The sequence below is a fragment of the Talaromyces proteolyticus genome (assembly GCF_021365285.1).
Source record: "Talaromyces proteolyticus strain PMI_201 chromosome Unknown BGW36scaffold_13, whole genome shotgun sequence".
NCBI lineage: Eukaryota > Fungi > Ascomycota > Eurotiomycetes > Eurotiales > Trichocomaceae > Talaromyces > Talaromyces proteolyticus.
Window position 1 is genome coordinate 82240 of NW_025764289.1, and position 13308 is coordinate 95547.

The 13308-nt window shown below is 48.0% G+C and overlaps 6 protein-coding genes across 6 annotated transcripts; 3 read left to right on the forward strand and 3 right to left on the reverse strand.

Annotated features, from left to right (window-relative positions):
• Window positions 1–434: 434 nt before the first annotated feature.
• On the forward strand, window positions 435–1655 carry BGW36DRAFT_305843 (Alpha/Beta hydrolase protein; the record flags this gene model as incomplete). Its single annotated transcript, XM_046212100.1, has 1 exon — window positions 435–1655. One exon carries the CDS (start codon window positions 435–437, stop codon window positions 1653–1655), a length of 1221 nt encoding a protein of 406 aa, XP_046066653.1.
• A 554-nt stretch (window positions 1656–2209) lies between these two features.
• Window positions 2210–4012, reverse strand: BGW36DRAFT_432260 (cytochrome P450; the record flags this gene model as incomplete). Its single annotated transcript, XM_046221106.1, has 4 exons — window positions 2210–2544; window positions 2625–3271; window positions 3331–3467; window positions 3521–4012. 4 exons carry the CDS (start codon window positions 4010–4012, stop codon window positions 2210–2212), a joined length of 1611 nt encoding a protein of 536 aa, XP_046066654.1.
• Window positions 4013–4329: 317 nt separating this feature from the next.
• On the reverse strand, window positions 4330–6197 carry BGW36DRAFT_349859 (membrane dipeptidase-domain-containing protein). Its single transcript, XM_046213302.1, has 3 exons — window positions 5705–6197; window positions 4984–5655; window positions 4330–4926 (listed from the first exon to the last, which is right to left on the reverse strand). Exons 1-3 carry the CDS (start codon window positions 6170–6172, stop codon window positions 4597–4599), a joined length of 1470 nt encoding a protein of 489 aa, XP_046066655.1. The 5' UTR covers window positions 6173–6197; the 3' UTR covers window positions 4330–4596.
• A 277-nt stretch (window positions 6198–6474) lies between these two features.
• On the forward strand, window positions 6475–8377 carry BGW36DRAFT_388807 (major facilitator superfamily domain-containing protein). Its single transcript, XM_046217266.1, has 4 exons — window positions 6475–6801; window positions 6867–7318; window positions 7423–7701; window positions 7769–8377. The coding sequence occupies exons 1-4, from the start codon at window positions 6681–6683 to the stop codon at window positions 8327–8329; spliced, it is 1413 nt and encodes a 470-aa protein (XP_046066656.1). The 5' UTR covers window positions 6475–6680; the 3' UTR covers window positions 8330–8377.
• Window positions 8378–9171: 794 nt separating this feature from the next.
• Window positions 9172–10041, forward strand: BGW36DRAFT_364041 (uncharacterized protein; the record flags this gene model as incomplete). Its single annotated transcript, XM_046214517.1, has 1 exon — window positions 9172–10041. One exon carries the CDS (start codon window positions 9172–9174, stop codon window positions 10039–10041), a length of 870 nt encoding a protein of 289 aa, XP_046066657.1.
• A 904-nt stretch (window positions 10042–10945) lies between these two features.
• Window positions 10946–12802, reverse strand: BGW36DRAFT_364042 (uncharacterized protein; the record flags this gene model as incomplete). Its single annotated transcript, XM_046214518.1, has 1 exon — window positions 10946–12802. One exon carries the CDS (start codon window positions 12800–12802, stop codon window positions 10946–10948), a length of 1857 nt encoding a protein of 618 aa, XP_046066658.1.
• Window positions 12803–13308: the final 506 nt, after the last annotated feature.

Below are 13308 nucleotides of genomic sequence, written 5' to 3' on the forward strand. Positions count from 1 at the left end.
AATGCTCTGCCTTGGCTGTGAATCGACGTGAGATCAGGTTTGGAGGACGGATTGGACAGTCACCAGATATCTTGTTGTCAGTACAATAGAGCATATGTCTACTGTTAGCGAGTTGCTAGATGAAACTTGAAACTGGAGCTCGAATAGCATATTGCATTTTACAACCCCTCCGTGATTGAAGAGGTCACGGCAGGAACGCCGACGCACGGCACGAACGCCGTCCGGCCGCATAGATCTTTACCTTGACTTCATCGGGACGGCCCGCGATTATGGCTAGTGTATATGGTGCAAGGTGCATCTAAGATATGAAATTCTCGGTTAGGACTCTCCAGACTTCCAGACTTTCTTTTTATATTTGTCACCATTTAGCCTCATTCTTAACACCCGTGGTAGAAGCTCTGTTGTAATAAGGCAGTCTCTGCAAGATATTGAAAATGGGTTTCCATGGATATAATGTTCCGCCCCCTAACGCTTCAGATGCGATCAAGCCCTGGGAAGTGCATATTCCCCAAAAAGACATCGACGATCTTGTTGCACTGCTTAAACTCACGCCACTCGCACCGCCTACGTATGAGAACGCTCTGCCTGAACAGGATGGATATTTGGGTCTTCGACGTGATTGGATGGTAGAAACAAAGCGTTATTGGGAATCCAGTTTCAATTGGAGGGAACAAGAGAAATATATCAATTCTTTCCCTCACTTTAAAGCGTCAATCCAAGATCCTGTTGGAGACTTTGAGATACACTTTGTCGCACTGTTCTCAAAGAAAGCAGATGCGATTCCAATATTGTTGCTCCACGGCTGGCCAGGATGTTTTATTGAATTTCTCTCGATCTTGGATATGCTTCGAGAGAGGTACACCGCAGAAACACTGCCGTACCATTTGATAGTCCCCAGTCTTCCGGGCTATACTTTCTCATCTCCGCCGCCCTTGGATCGAAATATCACTTCCGACGATGCCGCACGAATCTTTGACAAGTTGACTTCACTTCTCGGTTTTGAGTCGTATATAATTCAAGGTGGTGATCTCGGGGGCCGTATAGGTCGAATAATTGCAGCTAATCATCCCAACTGCAAAGCAATCCACCTGAATACCGGTCCCATGCCACCGCCAGAAGAAGCAGAAGTCAGGAGCCAAATTAACAAGACTGAAGAGGAAGGCCTACAAAGACACCTTTTCTTCAAGCACAATGGAAGCGCCTACGCGTGGACCCACGCCACACGCCCCAGCACAATTGGCTTCGTGCTGTCAAGCAACCCAGTGGCGCTTCTGGCCTGGGTTGGCGAGAAGTTCCTGGACTGGACCGACGACACCCCGCCGCTGGACCTCATATTGGTGTCAATTACGTTATACTGGGTTACCCACAGCGCGGCGAGTAGCCTATGGTCCTACCGCCAGTTCTACGGCCCGGATGCCGAGAGCCACGGCACGAAACGATGGCATATTAATAAGCCGCTAGGTTTCTCTTGGTTTCCTAAAGAGATCACGCCTGTCCCGAGGGCGTGGGTCGAGACAACCGGCGACTTGGTTTTCTACCGGCAGCACAAGAAAGGGGGCCATTTCGCGGCGATGGAGCAGCCTGAGGCTTTGTGGGCGGATGTTGAGGATTTTTTGGGGATCTTAAAAGATCGTTTCGCAATGCGTAGCATCTAACCATAGGATTTCCTTTCGTGGAGTCTCGGGATGGATTTCATGTGAAGTTGGGTTGCCGTAATATGATTTCACTTCGGTCTTATTAGTCCTTCACACATTTGAGAACGACTTCGAGATGTGGATTATTAAGTGTCAGCCAATAAGAACCAAATTAATTACCCTCACTAATGAGAGGAACCCCTTTTTGGTATGTAGTTCTTCAGCCAACATTAAGTGACACTGAAGAATGACAAATATACTAGAAATAATAAATACTTGAAGGGCACTATAGAGAGTATATAATAGTTCGTTTTATTAGCAATGTGTTATACTATTTAATAATACTAGCTATCAACTGATCAATATTATATCATTGATGCCTGAACTTATCATACTTATAACCGGATCTGTTTATATATTCGCACTTACGGGTTACCAATAAGTGTTAAGATTCCTTAATAACAAATCAAGAAATCGGAGAATTCGGTTCCAGAATTTCCAAAACAGTTAATTCATTTTTCAACTAACTACTTGTCATAGATCATAGCTCGGTAATCACGTCGATTATACTACCATCACGGCTTCTTAGCTAGCATCTTCCTCGTAATATCGACATCCCTAGGCACGAAACGCACATGGCGAACACGCGGCGTCACTCTGGAGTTCTCCTTCTCTAACAAGCCCCTCAACGGATCTGCAGCATCTGGACTTAACTCCCCATCGGCAGGCAACAGCTTAAAATGCGCGATCAGATGCAAGAACACGGTGTAAAGCGCTTTTGCGGCGAGTTGGCTGGCGACGCACATGCGACCTCCAATGCCAAATGCGTACTGATGCTGATGAGACTGGCTCTGGCTATCCAGCCAGCGCTCAGGGGCGAAAGTGTTGGGGTCTGGGAAGACGGCCGGGTCTGTTGAGTGTTAGTGGAAATTCATTGAAAAGCGGAGGAGCTATAATTTAGGTATAAAGTGGAGACAAAACACCGCATACCTCTCGAGCAGGCCCATGAGTTTAAAAATACCATCGTCCCTGCTGGAATAACGGCCCCATTCCACCGGACTTCTCTATGCGTCGCCTTCGGCAAAGCAAGTCTCAGCACAATGAAATACCTCCCAATCTCCTTCGTCAATGCCTCAATGTACTCAACCCTGGAGTGTGCGACATCCGGATTTGTTAGTAACGTCGGATCTGTCTCCTGGATGGCCTTGTATGCTCGCTCCTGCAGGTTCGGCCGATGTGCCAGCAAAAGACATGCCCACATGAGCGTCCGCTTACTTGTATCTGCACCAGCCATCATGCTGAGGCTTATGCTCAGTAACTCACCTTCGGAAAGTCCCTTGCTATCCGGGTCGCGGAGTACGTTTCCCTGGATGCACGGCTGGTCAGTCTCCGCGGCGATCTCTTCGCGTAGCCTAGCCTGAAGCTTCGCGTGGTAGGAATGACGACGCTTTCCTATTGAAGCGAGATGTGTGCCGTCTTTAAGGCCAAGAGCGGCAGCAACAGAGTTGAGAGGGCGGAGAAGAGGGATGTAGTTGTCGTAGTTGCTGGATGTTTCGCGGAGGCGGGAAATCTCTTCTTCAACGTAGATGATCTCTTTGAGAATATCGTTTGTGGAGAATTCCTTTATAGATTCAACGCTGATGTAGGGGTCAGTGGTTGGCCTCGGATGATTAAGCGCGGGAGGCAAGACGCTTACCGTGTGCCATAACTGACTGTGAGACTCAAATTGATGGCGAACTTGCGAGCAGGCAACATAACGTCCAGCGCAGTATTTCCACCATCACAATCGCGCAGAAGATCTACCAGCCAGGCTCTTGATTCTTTATTGAGGATCTAGTATTCATGTCAGCTGTCAACTGCTCTTACCTATCACGATGTAATCATACCGGGAGATAACTCTCAACACTGACGCGATTCAACGCTGATGCAGCGACCTTGCGCCTACGCTTGCAGCTATCATCCCATGGACTGGTGCCGATGCTGGTGACGGGGCCGTTTCGCTGAACTTTCTTATGCAGTACATAGAAAATGGGTCGCGAGTTGGTGGCCTCACGCTGGCGAATGAACAGGGCCTCGGCGGCAGCTGTGGTGTTGACTACTACGACGGTCGAATTTCCCAGCTGGACTTGGAATACATCGCCGTATTTGCCGGCCCATTTTCGTAGCTCTTCAGACGTGATCGTGCCGCTCAGCGATGGCAAGCTACCCACCAGGGGAAAACCCCGCGGACCAGGGAGGTTAGGCACTCTGAGCTGGAAACGAACGAGTTCATTGTAAAATAGATAGACAAGCAAGAGGGCCGCTGGCACGAATAGTGTGATCTGGATGTGGTCATCCCAGCTCTTGTCAGACGGTGCAAATAGAACTGTGCTCCCCATTATGAGGGTTTCATGCGATAACAGACGATGGATATAATCTCTCTCTGATCCAAGTCTGCCCTCTTGGGTGAAATTGATCTTGATGAATAAAATGTGGCTGATGATTGAGAGCAACAGTGAGAAGCCATAATTTTCCCTTAGCCCTAAGCCATGGAGCTCTCATCCACTACCGTTTTTATTTCCCCGATTGAGGTCTAAACGCGGAAACATTGCCGATTTAAAAAAAAAATCACGTTATCGCTACTATAATCACGACATTACCGTATAAAGTGTAAACACTACAATTGGACCAATTGCCCCGCAGGCCGAGACACTACTGCTCACTGACTCAGGAAACGGGAGTCTACCAATACAAAGATTTGGAATGATTTATGTGTAAAGTCACATCATAAATATTCCGAAAATTAAAATTGATAATGAGGAGAGTGACCAATAATCTATGGATCTCTCTCTCCTGGATTATTCAAGGCACACATATGCTAGACAGATTTTATCGATAAGACAAACATACCTAACCGCCAACGCCGGATATCGGACGCATTAATACAAGTCAAAGGAGCTCCATGTAGCAACTAGGCCACCAGTCATATGTCTTCATCAGCCTTCACAATCTTCTCCTCGTGTTTGCCGGTTTTGCCGACATTGAACTGGTTTGGCTCGCCCCACCCCTCCTTGATAGCCTTCTCCCGTGTAGACCGGTACATGTAGGGCGAGCTTCTGTAATGTGTGTGCCATTTTCGGCCTTCCCACTCTTCCTCAACCGGCTTGGAACCTTCTGCTTGAATTTCGCGGCCTCGTCGCTCAATATCGGCCCACACTCGGAGTAGATTTTCTCCCACAAGGAGGCGTATTTGCTGGTCGGTGGCCCCGCGTGCCATGAGTAGTTCGATCAAGTCTGGAAACTTAGATACGTCCTAACAGTGTCTCAGTTGGTAACCAAGTAGAATGGGTGGATCTCTCCGTAGACGTACCTCTAGTCCAGCCGGCGTGTGTGGTGTTCCACTAAAGTCAGAGCCAATACCAATGTGTTCCCAGCCTGCGACTTCGGCCAGGTGCCAGATGTGGTCAACGACGTCGTGGATAGTTACTGCGCTAGGATCCTTCATGTTGAGGAAGCGATTGACGAATACGGCCATGACGATGCCTCCGTTCCTGCGGACGCTCCGGAGCACGTCATCTGGAACGTTGCGTAGGTGTGGTGTAACTGCAAAGGCCCCTGAGTGCGAGAAGATGATAGGTGCCTGAGTTAGTGACAGCACGTCCCGCATCGTCTGGTGAGATACGTGCGACAAATCCAGCATCATGCCAAGCCGGTTCATCTCACGCACATACGCGGCACCGAATGCAGTCAGGCCCTTGTCCTCGCCCCCTGCCGCTACCGTTGACGCCGAGGTGGCCCACGCATTGTCGCAGTTGTGTGTTGTCGTAATATACCGTATTCCTAAGTCGTAGGCTTGCCTAATAGATGCTATAGAACCTCCCAGCTGATGCCCGCCCTCGATGCCGAGCATGTTTGATATTTTACCAGACTTGAAAGCATTGCGTATGCACATTGGGGTGGTGCAGAAGGTAAAGATATCAGGGTATTCAGCAATAAACCGTTTGGCGACGTCAATCTGCTCAAGAGTATCTCGTACCAGCCACTGGAATCACCGTCAGCCCGAATCTCTGACGTATTCCATAATTCCTCACCGACGGATCCTCAAAGTGCTTCTGGGCTTTGTCGCAGTGCACATAGACACTCCAGAATTGACCACCCACTAAACCCTGCTTCATGCGGTTGATATCTGTGTGGCCTAGCAGCCGCTGCGTCGGGTCGAAGCGTCCGCCATATATGCGATTCTGCAGTTCGATGCGCAGCAGCCACGGGAGATCATTGTGTCCATCGATTAACGGCGTCGACTCTAGCACACGCCGCGTCCGCAGCGCATAGTTGGTTGTATCAATAGGTGCTTCCCCCAGTCCCAGCCAAGTTGCCACCGTTGTAATGGGAGCGAGGATGACCGCAATCCCTACAACTCCTAGCGTATAACGCCAATTCCAACCCCATGAGGACCGACGCTGAGGGTGAACGATGAGCGACGTATCATCTGGTCGTTGATTGCTGCGCTCCAGCTCTTCTGAAATTCTCACAGGCGTGACCGTCGCTGGCTCGGCCATGATGGCGGTAGTTGAGAGAAGCAGGAAAACCCGTGCCTGAGGCAGGGGTTTAGTGGTGGGCTACCATACTTTATAATAGAAACTACTCTACATATCCACTCCGGCTTCGGCGTTGAGGGGCTTGAACGCTAATGTACGGAGTAGCTACTAGCTATTTACTCCACGTGGGTCTCTGCAGCCCTCAATTAATATGGTGGAAGCATCGCGCCACCTCTGCCCAGACCCGCTTGGTGGTTTTAGGGCAAAAGTCCTGCCGTTTCAAATCCAACAATACTCGTCTCTTTAATAATATTTCATCGGTGATCGAACCGGTTTCTGCCCTTCTAACTAACACATAGATGATGATACTACTCCGCTATGGCGCCATCACACTTACCTTATCAGCGGAACTTTGGTTGTGTGGAGTACCTCATCAGGCTCGATTCCCGGCTATATATGAAGCAGTCATCCTACTAGGAATTTACGGATAATGCTACTATGATTATTTACGACAAACATAGCAGTCACTATGGCCGATAGCGATCGGGATGAGAAGCACGTCGCCGTGGACGAGAGCTCCCAAGCTAGCGAAACCGTCGTACGGAGACGGCTTCTGAGGAAGACCGACTTTCTCGTTTTACCCGGACTATGTATGTATTATCTTTAGTTTCAGAGAGTCAGAAATGAGAAAATTCGACTAAGGACTGGACCCCAGGCATCGCCTACTTTACCAACACACTCGACCGCGCGAACCTGGGAAATGCAAAGACAGACGGTCTGGAGAAAGACCTTGGTCTAATTGGCAACCAGTACTCACTTCTGCTTGTCCTCTTCTATATTCCCTACGCACTATTTAACGTGCCATGGACCCTTGCCGCCAAACGGTTCAACCCGAGCTTGATCATTTCGCTCGCCATTGGCGTTTGGGGAATCTGTACGATGGCATCAACAGCGGCCACCAATTTCGGCGGCATCATGGCCACGCGCATTGTCATGGGCGCAGCAGAGGCTGCCTATAAGCCCTGCGAGGTCTACTACCTGACCCTGTTTTACACGCGCAGGGAGATTGGCGTTCGGGTGTCCATCATCGGCCAGATGGGTTTTATCGCTGGTGCAGTCAGCGGACTCATCTCCTGGAGTGTATTTCGTTGGACCGGTGGTTTGCATGTAAATTACCTACCACTATTCCGTGCATCAATTCAGCACCGTGTGACCGATAGTAATGCACAAAAGCATGAGTCGAAAGGATACTAACGCAAACAAATTATTAGGGCTGGCAATATCTTTTCCTGATTGAAGGGTCCATAACCGTAGCCGGCGCAATCGTACTTTTCCTCTTTGCTCCTCAGGGAGTACAGAAAAGTAAATGGTACTCCCAAAATGAGAAAGATTTGGCCAGACAGCGTCTTGCTGAGGATACGGAAGAGCGGGACGACCATTTCCGATGGAACGATGCAAAGGCACAACTGCTACATTGGCCGACTTGGGCATTTGCATTCCTCGCCCTGATGTATGGTGTTGGGGTCGCAAGTAGCTCGAACTTCCTGCCTGTGAGTGTTTTTTCCAATCCGCAGGGTCTCGGTTGTTTTGCGTATCTAACTGTTTATGCGCTGCCAGACCCTCATCAAACGTCTCACCAAAGACACAGTCAAAGCCAACCTCTACACCATCGGCCCGAATCTTGTGGCCTCCGTTGTCCAAATCTCAGCGACATGGGCATCCGACCGTTTACAACAACGCGCCTTAATCGCATCCAGCACCATCATCGTCTCATTACTTGGCTGGATCCTTCTCGGGACCCTCGACCTGAACTCCAATCCCGGTGTCGGTTACTTCCTGACCTTCCTAATCACCGGTTTCACTTTCATTCCCAGCAATATCGTCCCTGTGTGGTTAGCCTCCAACGTCCCCACAACAACCGGTCGAGCTGTTTCGCTGGGTCTGAATTACATGGCTATGAACATTGCCGGGATTTTTTCCTCAGTAGCATTCCGCGCACAAGACGCGCCTGTATATGTGCCTGCATTGATTATCTGCGGTGTCACCCAGGGTGTGTTCGCGTTGGCGTCTCTAGCTCTGAGGCAATATTATGTCGGCTTGAACAAGAAGCTGGACAGTGGAAAGATGTCTTATGCCCCTGGCATGGAAGGACGACCGGATTACCGGTATGCTATCTGATGAAAGAGAAAGCAACATTGGAAATTTGAAAAATATTGTATAATGACCGAGTATGTATTTTTGTATGCCCTTTTAGGGTTATCTGTAGAAGCTCCTTTTTTGATCTTCATGCGATGTTTTTTAAGAGGCACAGGTTGGCAGCTGGCTCCGGGTAGTTTCCACGAGAAAATTCATTCATGTGACACCATATCATTCTAGGTAGAATATTATTATGGCTAACTCGGAGCTGGCTTTGTATTTCTATATCCATTGGTACCAACGTAGTATTTACTACGACTGGACTCAAAGTCGGGGCAAAATCCCCTCGCATCAAAGCACGGGGAAGCTACGTCAGTCAATGTAACGCGACGGACAATGCTTGAATTAAACAGGGGAGATCTGCCATCTAACAGTTGTGTTAAGTTTACTTCTCAGGTGCAGCTACAGCAGTCTTGTTGAGGCAAATGATTGCATTTAAATCGTTGTCAGCTCGATGGAACGCGCAGTCATCAGCATTACTACCCAGCATTCCATTGCGCAGGTGGATCGAAAGATCTATTCGGGCTGCGTCGAGCACATGGGCCGTTGTGTTTACGGCGGTCTTGTCCCCTCGGCGTATCCAAAAAGGTCCGAATTGGACGATTGCACGGAAAAACACTTCCGGAAAGATGTTATCGAAACGATGAAACTGAGTAGTCAACTCGTCATCATGACATGTAATGAACCAATGGAACGGTATACACGAAGTGTTCTGTTGATGGACAAGCATCTACGAAATGCAAGTTGCAGCATAGAATGAGAAAATAAAAAGTGAGATTTATAGAACGAAGTGACAGAGTCTGTCACACCGCTGTTGCCGCACGATGTCCCTCGCACCTGCTACAGCACCTAGCCCCGACAATGACGCCTTCTTTCCTTTCGGGCTGAATCCCAACACTCAGCAATATGAGTATCGAGGCAAGAAGCACTTTCTCTCTACTCGAGCTCAAGAGTTGGACCTCTTCCGAGGAGATCGCACAGGAACAAGAAGTCAATACATTATTTATTGGGGCATACATCGAGACACTTTTTGCCGAGACTTTGAGAATACCGAGGACGAATTTAACGTTGAGTCGTATTTTCCTTGCCTTGGGATTATCCTAATCAAAATGATCTCACCACCGCATGAAGTGGCCCATGAAAGGATCTCGAGCATTATGACTCTCAAGCTCGCCGCCATGAATCGCATGGACAAAAATGTCTTCGAAACCGGGCGAAGCGATAGGACGACGGTTCAACGAACAAAGCAGCCAGATACGTCGTATCAGCCGAAGCGGTTACCAAAAGGCCGCTCCCGCCAGTGGCCGACATTGACAATCGAAGCCGGCTATTCTGAATCTCGGAGGAAGCTCGCTGATGATGCTCGTTGGTGGCTGACAGCATCTCAAGGAGATGTGAAAGCTGTCGTTACAATATCCATTGGTCAAAAGCAAAGGTCGATCACTTTTGAGAAATGGGCTTTAGTCCAACAGCAACCCGCGGTGGCATATCGGGCGGTGTTGTCACAGGAGGATGGTCGCAACTCGATTCATACTACCAACGACAATCCTCTTATAATTTCTTTCCAAGATATGTTCCTTCGGCCCGCACAAGGTGAGAAGGAGAAAGATATCGAAATCGAGATGGATGACTTGAAGGAAATGGCAGAGTCGGTGTGGGAGGTCCGGGATAGAGGGGATTCTTATCGACTTTAATTTTATCTTTTAAACTTGTATTTCAATGCACACCATCGACTCAGAGTTTCCATGGCCCTCCGCCATACTGGTCTGCAAAATTCAGTTTTCTGCTTTATTCGGCGTTTTTGGGAAACGGTGGTTGAAAAATTCGAATAGTATTATCCGAACGATTATTATTTATCCAAAATAGATATTCTAATACAATTTAACGCATTGGGTTTATATTACATACAGGATTCAGTTAATCTGGGCTGCAAAGCCCGCCCACTTCTGCAAATGATTCTCCGGTCTTTGATACGTGGAATTCGGTTCCCCTTTGGGATTTATAGATAAAGAACTCAAAGCAAGTACATTACACCCGGTTTCGTTTTCTTTGTTTAGCTATTCTGTGTCAATGGTTTCGAGAACTTCTAAATTGGCAGTTACCAATAAGCGTACGCCCTCTTACCAAAGGTTGATTAATTGACAAATCAATCGACTGCAATGTTTTTAATAGAGTAGAACTTAGAACAGTGTCCAATAATATTGAACATGATGCTCTATTCCATTATGAGACTCTGTCTTACGTCACTTCACCGTTTGTCTTTATCAATCCTCGCTTGCTCCTAAATTCGACTCCAATGCCATATCCTATATTCTCGCTGAATTGGTTGTGTATATCTTCATCTGCATGGTCCCTTTCTTAACATATTAATTATATCCTTATTCAACTTCGAGGTTCAGAATTACAATATCGCTTCTTCTACGTTCATGATAAAAGCATATAATTATTTCAAGACAACAGTCGGAAACTTGAGGAAGATGAACTTTCGAGGTTTCCATTCTAGAGATAAATATTGTTAGGACGTCATAAAGCAAAGAAAGAGAAAGCACCATTATATATTAAATAAGTTATATAGTGTCTTCGACGCCTCCTGGCAATCTAAAAAAGAAACTGTAGAGCAGCCAAAAGACCGCAAATAGTAATAAGGAACCCAGACAGGGATGATAGGTCCGACACGGAGCCGCCTGTAAACGTTGATGGGCTTGCACTCGTTGTCAAAGAGGCACTTTGGTGAGAAGATGCTAGAAGGGTGGAAGAAGGAGAGACACTTCCAGTGGCCGAAGGATTGCGGCCAGATCCAGATCCAAACCCAGAGCTAGTGGTAGAGCTGAAGCCAGTGTTAGAGATGAAATCCTGCGTAGGAACAGCCCCAGTAGGATAAACGGTAGTCCCAACAACAAGGGTTTCTGTAACCACATGCCCAGTTTTCGATGCATAAGGGCAGTTGGTAACCGACGGGGCACACTCATATACTGTAGAGACTCTAGTAGTGTAAATAGTCTCAGTAATAGAGTTGTCACCCGGTTGGGTATCAAAAATAGATCTAGTTGTAGTTGTTGGTTTGGTTGTTGAATCAATCGCAGTCAGAGGGCATATTGTTGTCGAGACGACGACAGTCTCTGTAGTGACATATGTAGTCTTTGCAGTTGCTGGGCAGTTCGAAACCGTTGAGGGACAGGCCGTGATAGTAGCAGTCCGTGTGGTAAAAATCGTTGATGTAGTCGATCCAACAGCACCAGATCCACCTTGGCTGGAAGAAGGCGAGATACCGGTATGGCTACTTCCAATGCTACTTCCACTATGGGGTGGAAATGTGGTAGTCAAAGAGACTGTAGAAGTGCTCACGGAAGATGAGCTATGGCTAGATCCTATTCCACCACTATTGCCGGCACCAGTTCCAGATGCTGTGGTGGAAGAGATGGCACTAGTAAGGGGCGATGATGAGACAGTTACGGATGACGATGGGACAGCTGTGGATGAAACCGGGATAGCTCTAGACGACGAAATGACAACAGCAGACGACGATGGGATAACAGCAGATGACGATGGGATAGCGGCAGATGATGGTGGGATAGCGGCAGATGATGGTGGGATAACGGCAGACGACGATGGGATAGCGGCAGACGACGATGGGATAACAGCAGACGACGATGGGATAGCGGCAGATGATGGTGGGATAACGGCAGACGACGATGGGATAACAGCAGATGACGATGGGATAGCGGCAGATGATGGTGGGATAACGGCAGACGACGATGGGATAGCGGCAGATGACGATGGGATAGCGGCAGATGAAGATGTGGGCCTGTGGGATGGCGTTGGAGTAGGTGTGGAAATGGTCGAGTAGGTTGTAGTGCACACATTGGAGGGCCCAGAGACCTGGAAATTGTCCCAGCCAATCGACCATTTTCCCGCTGAGTCCGTCGAACCACAGTCTATGCTAAAGATCAAAGTATGACTGGTCGCAGTTGCTTGGAAGGTGAAGGTATGTGCTGTCCACGAGCTGGACAAATCATAATTGAAATAGTTGATTTGGCTGGAGGTAGTATCCTTGTAGACATAGTTCCAGCACCTGGTTGACCAAAAGCCAGTTTGGTACAGTGCGCTATAATACGAGACTGTGTATATATTTCCAATTTCAAGACCACTGATCATTTGAGACAGGTCGAAGTCATGGATGTAACCGGTTGTTTGTAGGTAATAGCTGCCATCTTCGGCGGCTGATCCTTTGGCAGATGACGTGCCAGCCTCGACGATGCTATAAGACGTGCCCCCATATATATTACTGATCTCCCAATCACTGAGCGCACTTTCAAAACTGGGGTTTTCGAAGAATTGAACCGAAGAGGTAGAACACGTGATAACGGGAACGCTGGTCGCGGACCCGGGGCTGATTTGGTTGAGAAGTGCAAAGAGGGGGAGAAGAACCCCTGATGCAATAGATAGCTGAGACATGTTATTAACTTGTAGTTTGAGCATCATCAAAACGAGTGGCTTGGAAAAACTCCAATGAAGGAAACACGAAAACGATCGAATGTCACCGAGGGTAGAGAACAAAGGGCGAGAGGTAGGGCATTAAAACGTCATCTCAGCATGGCAGCAGTATTTTCTCTCAGGACATCAGTTTCTAGATATAATGCGCTCCCTAATACAGTAGGTGCAATATTAAGCGACAGTTTTGTTTATTTATCAACTGATCCGGGTGAGGACAGCCGAGCACGATAAGTGGATATTGAACGGCCATAATGTCGGCCTTAGCTCTGGCCCTGGTGGCCCATATTAGCAAATCTATTACGTTTTGCAGGCCAGATCAAGATGGCTAATCAGCGAGAGGCGTCAATGATGATGAATCCGTGGTTAGAGTTGCCGAACAAGGATGCTAGCTGGACTGTTCCTGGCATCTGCACCGGGCTAGAATGATTTAGACTTTTCTGTACCTTTTTCGTCTATTTTTGTACGTG